This window comes from Lolium rigidum, chromosome 7 (genome assembly GCF_022539505.1).
Source record: "Lolium rigidum isolate FL_2022 chromosome 7, APGP_CSIRO_Lrig_0.1, whole genome shotgun sequence".
In the NCBI taxonomy this organism is placed as follows: domain Eukaryota; kingdom Viridiplantae; phylum Streptophyta; class Magnoliopsida; order Poales; family Poaceae; genus Lolium; species Lolium rigidum.
This window is the reverse complement of record NC_061514.1, coordinates 100,358,639-100,365,025: the sequence shown is the minus strand read 5'-3', so window position 1 is coordinate 100,365,025 and position 6,387 is coordinate 100,358,639. Positions and strand designations below refer to the sequence as shown.

Genomic DNA, 6,387 nt, shown 5'->3' with positions numbered 1-6,387 from the left:
ACTGCATACGGGCGGTTATTATGCAGTTTTGGCAAATATGCCGTATCTGCTAGAGACGCTCTTATGATGTATCACGCACACACTTAAACTGGGAAAATGGCCGTTGTATAACTTTTTTTTGGCCCATACAAACCTACCACGGGTGTGTTGGAGACGCTCTTAGTTCTGTGTGACTTCCCTGACTTTCCTTCGTCAGAGAAGCCCGTTCCCCCAGCAGTTGCTTCTTCGTTTCCGGCCCAAACCTGGGCTCCACCGGCCATGCCGCCGCCGCCGCCGCTGCCGGACGAGCTCCTCGAGGAGATCCTCCTCCGCCTCCCGCCAGAAGATCCCGGCTGCCTCTTCCGCGCCTCTCTCGTCTGCAAGCCCTGGCGCAGCCGCCTCACCGGCTCCGCCTTCCCCCGCCTCTACCGCGAGTTCCACCGGACGCCTCCCTTGCTGGGATTCTTCGAGAACGACGATACGGTATTCTGCTGGTTCACTCCCTTGTCCCCCACCTCCCCCTTCCTCCCCGTTCACCCCGACCACCGCAATCTCTTCGTTCTCGACTCTCGCCACGGCCGTGTCCTCTTGAATTCTGTCGGCCCGGACGGCGAACCCCTGGACCTCATTGTGTGGGACCCCGTTGGCCGCCGCAAGTGGGAATTGCCCTACCCGGCGTTCGCGGACTGGGTAACCGTCCCAGACAATGCGGCGGTGCTCTGCGCCGTCGATGGCTGCGACCACCTTGACTGCCATGGAGGCCCCTTCCTCGTGGTCTACGTGGGCACTGATGAAGACGGGGTCGCGCACGCTTGCGTCTACTCTTCAGATTCTTGTGCCTGGAGCCCAGTGACATCTTGTGAGCACCCTGAATCCTTCCTCGAAGTCATTATCTGCTGGCCCAAAGCTCATGTGGGAAATGCTGTCTATTTCCCGTGCACTTCAAGCACGATTATCCTGCGGTATGACTTGTCCACCCAGGAACTATCAATGATTACCTGGCCGGCCATGTACAAGTGGCAGAACGCCAATCATATCCTTATGAGGACGGAAGACGGTGTGCTGGGATGTGCCAGTTTACACGAGTCCAGGCTCGAACTATGGTCGATGGAGTCTCACACAGATGGAACTGTGAAGTGGGTGCTAAGCAGAGTTGTGGAGCTCGAGAACTGGCTACCATCTCGCCCCACTCATGTCACTAGGTTCGTGGATGGAGTTGGTATATGTTTTGTGCGGACAAATCTTGGTATCTTCTCAGTTGAGCTTAAGTCAGGCCGAGTTAAGAAGATATCCAACAGCATGGTCCAAGTCATTCCCTACATGAGTTTCTACACTCCAGGTACTAGCACCTCAAACCTGTACAAGCTTGTTTACGTTTGCTTTGTATGATTTGCGAACCGTTTAGTAAAAACCAAGTGATTTTTCTGTTAGTGACATGAAATTTGAGTGATGGTATACACGAATGAGTCTGTCGAATTGGTTATATTGCAATTTCATATATAATTTATATTTTCAGATCAATCTGGGGGTATAAAGCCTCCATCTACCCTGGCCTCCTCCTCAGAGATCGTTGAGACGACCGGAGGTGAGCAACATGATTTGCTGCTGCAGCACTCAAGTGGGGAGGTGGGAGATGTGAAGGAGAAATGGGTAGACAAGGGAGAAAAGGATTGCGAATGGAAGGAGGGCGGGTGGCATGAGGAGGGCTCGGTGGAGGATTGGGAATGGAAGGGTGAGAAAGATGCGCAAGAGCTGTTTGAGAAGGGGTCCAAGGCCATCGAGGAGGGGCATTTTGTCGACGCCAAGGATTTTTTGCATCGTGCCCTCAAGAGCTGGTTAGAGTTTCTCTTCCTTCCACATGCTGCTCTTAGTCCAAAAGCTGGCATAACCGTGCATACAGATGGATTATGGATACAAAACTTCCAATTATCCCAGTTATCTTTATCGGTATTTTTCTATGTGCTTAGTTGCATTGTGCTTTTGAGAGTACCTGTGATGAGCTTAATTGTGTCTAAGAGGTTCTAACTGGTTAGGCAGCAATACTTGGGAGTTTGGACCTACGCTTCTTTTATTATGCTCTGTGAATTGTGACGAACGCCAAATCAATGTGCATTTGCTTCAGTTTTTGGTGTTTATCCATTTGAGAAGTGTACATGTTTCTGAAGTGTTGGTTGTTTTAAATATTTGATTAAATATAACTCAGGTCAACTATTCTTACCGGAGTTGCAATTTGCAAAAAATATCATCAGTTGTGATCAAAATTGTTACACTACTAAGTCATATTTTAGACACCCTGTGTTGAGAATAACTGGCCCAGAGTGCAGTTTTATGCTTCATCGCCATGCAGCTTATTTATATGCTGCTTAAAAGTCACACTTAACTATGGATATCACACTCTCGGCGGTTGTTACAGAAGGTGATAAACAATGGACAGAGTTAGCACCTCCATATTAAATAATTGCGTGTAATTTTGATTGTGTTGTATTATCTCAGATTACATTAACATTCATAGTCTTGTGCCATACTCTTAATAATGACACACTCATAAATTTGGTAATTTACTCCTTTGTTGTCACCTAGGGTGCTCTATTGTGGGAGACTTTCTCCAATGTGTGTTAGCGCATATTACAAATATGGAATTGCTTTGCTGCGCAAATCTCAAGCGAAGATTGCACCACATCATCAACACGTAGTTGAGAGTTCAGCCATCAGGGATAATACTGGAAGCTCAAAGGCCTCTGGTAGCAATGTTAGGGAAGGTGATACTGGAAAAGGTATACGCCATTACTCGTTTACTTCATACATTCATATACACTGTACGATATGCTATATAATTTGCATATATGTAGTTGATTAACATTATAGTGGTTACGATTTACGACCTTATCTCTTCATACATTGAATTACGTTGAGGAGTCCATATAGTAAAACACTTCTTTGTGATGTATTGCATGTGCAAATTAGTAGCCTTGTTTGGGGTAGTAAATGTCTGGAATTAATCTCATCATTCTGTAGTAGACTATTTCATCAAAGTGGCTTTCGGAGTACTAAGCATTTTTGTGCTATGAATTCCTCCCTCCGTTCCTTGATATAAGCCATATAGCTTATGGCACATAAATTGAAGAACGCACATTGAAGGAAAATTACACCAGGTTTTGGCGGGATTATCACTGTACAATTGACGTGAGAAAATAGAGAACTTTGCATTAGATAAGGAAACATGAACTGATCCCTTAAAAAATTCCGGAGACAAGTGGTGCAACTCCGCCTGTGCCTTTTAGGAATAGCCGGTCCCAAGCCCGGGTAAAGGACGAGGGTTGTGTTAGGCTTGGCGAGCCAACGTAAAAATTAGCCATTCCTATGTGTATGAAACAAGTGGTGCAACACAACACAACACAATACACAATACACACAATAAAGGACGGGGGAATAGTACGCCCTCCATCCCAAGAAGGATGACTCAACTCTCAACTTTGTCTAGATTTGCATGTATCTACTCACTAAAACTCATCTAGATACATGCGTACCTACACAAAGTTAAGACATCATTTTTGGGACGGAGGGGCTTTTCTTATTACTCCCTCATAGAAATTCTGTTCTTGGTTGGTCACATTATGGTTTTTGAACAGGTGGGATCTGGTACCATATGTCTGTTATTAGCATTTTTTTAATTTTTTTCTGCCATGCTTAGTTGTACACTTGGAATTTGCAATGCCTGCTTAAACAGATATTTATCGATGAACTATTTCCTTCATTTCATTCAGCAATTGGCTATCTGTCCAATGTATTTGAACGAACTAATGTTTACATCATAGAATTGTCTGTCTTTTGTGCAAGTATATGGTACAAATATTATGCAACAATGGTATATAGATGGTGACACCATCAACTGAGGAACTACAATCTTTAACTTTGGAAATGACAAAGAGTCCTAATATTGGGGACCAACTGGCCAAGGTAGGCAGGCTGCCTCTCCCTGGTGTGGCCTGACGTAATGGGGGCCTCGTCTCCTGTAGTGTTGCCCCCACATCACGCTACAATAATTGATGACCTTGTTCCATGAGCATCTCGTCAGGTCACTATAAATAACATTATAGCCGTGTGTTTAAGAAAAAACTAAGGGCAAATGATTCTGATTTTGTTCAGATTTGGATCTGGCCTGGAAAATGTTAAATATTGCGAGGGCAATTCTTGAGAAGAGTCCTTGCATTCCTATGGAGAAAGTTCTAACCTTTTGTGCTCTTGCTGAAGTCTCTATGGAAAGAGGTAGTTTCAGTTATCTTAGTTACTCCTGCATTTAATTGGTGAATTGTCTTGATACTCATGGCCCACATTTTAATTGCAGAAGACATAGACTACTCACTCCGTGCTTGCTTCAAAGCTTTAGCCATCTTGGAGCATTTGGTTGAGCCTGACCATTGTCGAATTGTCTTACTGTATCCTGCTTGTGGTAATAACAGTATGAATTGTGTGCCGTATAGTACTATGAAGCATCATACTTTCAACCCAATGTTGGCTGTGCCTTCTAAGCATGCATCTTCAGGATTTTAGGGGTACATTTTACTGAGTTGACTGGAAATTTTGGGTGTTATTTCATTGTATTATACATGTGTGCTTCAAATTGATTTGAGCTTACTGAAATCTTGCATGGGTATCTAAATTTGCATAAATTCATATGCTAGTAGATGTGTGCGGATGAACTTTTCATTGAAGAAGAATTCAGTTAGACAATGATGCTGTATTGCAGGTTATGCTTATTCTTTGTTAATTTCCTTAGTTTAGCCCTAGAAACCTCCAGATATTTCTGGCTCTGAAGTCGGCATCCAAGATTCGGGATGCGCTCCCATACGCTCGAAAGGTGTCTTTATTGTACAAGTCACGTATGCAGAAACTTATAAGAGCCAACAAAGCTTTGATGGCTGTTACAGGCGATAATGCATCAGCTGCAGAATTTGGTTCAGAAATGTCCTTGTTGGACAACGAGATTGAGGTCTTTTGTAGCATATCCACTGTACTAGAGGAGAAGGTTAGTAAGTCAGTCTTTCACCTGATGAACCTACTAGAACAGTAGTAGTGTATGAAGAACTGAAGACAAAAACAATTCTCATTGTTTTGGAGTCAGCTTGAAGAGCTGGTACAAGAAACATTAGACCCAACCTGAAAGCCAAGTGGTGCGCATAACCGTGTCATTGCTGTGTCCAGAGCTACATCTTTGACTTGAAAAATTGATGGACCAAGTAATTCTATGTCTACAACCGCTACAATCGAGACTCCTGGTAGTTCTTGAACCGATCTTGAGACTGCAGGCCAAGGCATCAGACAATCTAATGTCAAGAAGATCTCTGCTGAACCTTCTCTCAAGAAACCTATGGAAGATTCTTCACCTGTAAAAGGTGATAGCAGAAACAAGTCAGACGTTTATCCTGCAGCATGGGAGGGCGAGTCTCTATCAGAGTAGAGTACAGCTTTGCTAGCCTTATTTGTCGTCAGTAACTTATGCCTGGAAGTGGAACCTTTTAGCTGGCTATATTTTCCCTTTTTTGTAGGAGCTATATGGTCCCATTTACTTGGATGTAAATTGCCAACTGTCGTTTTGGTCAGAGCTGCATAATAGAGAAGAATCTCTTCATTTTGGCATGTATGAACTGGTTTCTTGTTTACCTGAAGTTAACTGTAATTGAAGTGTTCACATGGATTGATTCTGATTTAACTATGCTCGGTTCCAGTTTGCCGCAATTCTCTGCATTATGCACCGTGCATGATATGATTAGAGGTGCATTGCAAATTGTCTGTCAAAGTTGATCAGAATTCCATCATCCCCTGTAGTTAAACTGGCCAACTGACATGTAAATGCCGTTTTCCTGTTCTTTAGCATCTTTCATTCTGCCATGCTGTCAGTGCATCAGTTTTCTTCCTTTGACTCTTTACCTCTGTAGAAGGGCGGCTTGAACTTCCAACTTGCTAGTGGAAAAATTGATGTCATTGCTGCTGTTGGTGATGAAAGACTTTTGTATATATTGACATAGGATAGTTCAGGCCCTGGAATAGCCGGTCACACTGCCAGTAAATAGAAGAAACCATGCACATTTGCAGCATTATTTTCTGCATCAACGCTAACCTCATATGCAACATTATTGTCTGCAGGTTTAGTTTCTCCCAGTGCAAGACATGCGTGGTACTTTTGTTATGTTTTATGTTGTAAAACGAACAAACTTGTGAGCTCAACTATTTAGTCAAATACTTTAAGCAGGAGAGTACTTAGCAATGTATATTGTTTTGGAAAGGAAAATGCTTCTGATCTATCGACCGATCGAGAGGAGAAGATTGCTCGCTTTCTCCGCATGTAACCGGGCCCTAACACAACGTGGCTCCTTGCGGTGGTGACAGGCTCCTCTCGCTGGGCGACGC

At 43.8% G+C, this 6,387-nt stretch overlaps 1 protein-coding gene across 2 annotated transcripts; it reads left to right on the top strand.

Annotated features, from left to right (window-relative positions):
* Positions 1 to 240: 240 nt before the first annotated feature.
* On the top strand, positions 241 to 5,616 carry LOC124669320. Of its 2 annotated transcripts, XM_047205954.1 has the most exons (7): positions 241 to 1,318; positions 1,496 to 1,814; positions 2,560 to 2,753; positions 4,126 to 4,245; positions 4,325 to 4,415; positions 4,768 to 5,005; positions 5,102 to 5,616. In XM_047205954.1, exons 1-7 carry the CDS (start codon positions 259 to 261, stop codon positions 5,138 to 5,140), a joined length of 2,061 nt encoding a protein of 686 aa, XP_047061910.1. In that variant the 5' UTR covers positions 241 to 258; the 3' UTR covers positions 5,141 to 5,616. The 2 variants fall into 2 exon arrangements, with proteins under 2 accessions (XP_047061910.1, XP_047061909.1); XM_047205953.1 differs by having other exon boundaries at positions 4,768 to 5,616.
* Positions 5,617 to 6,387: the final 771 nt, after the last annotated feature.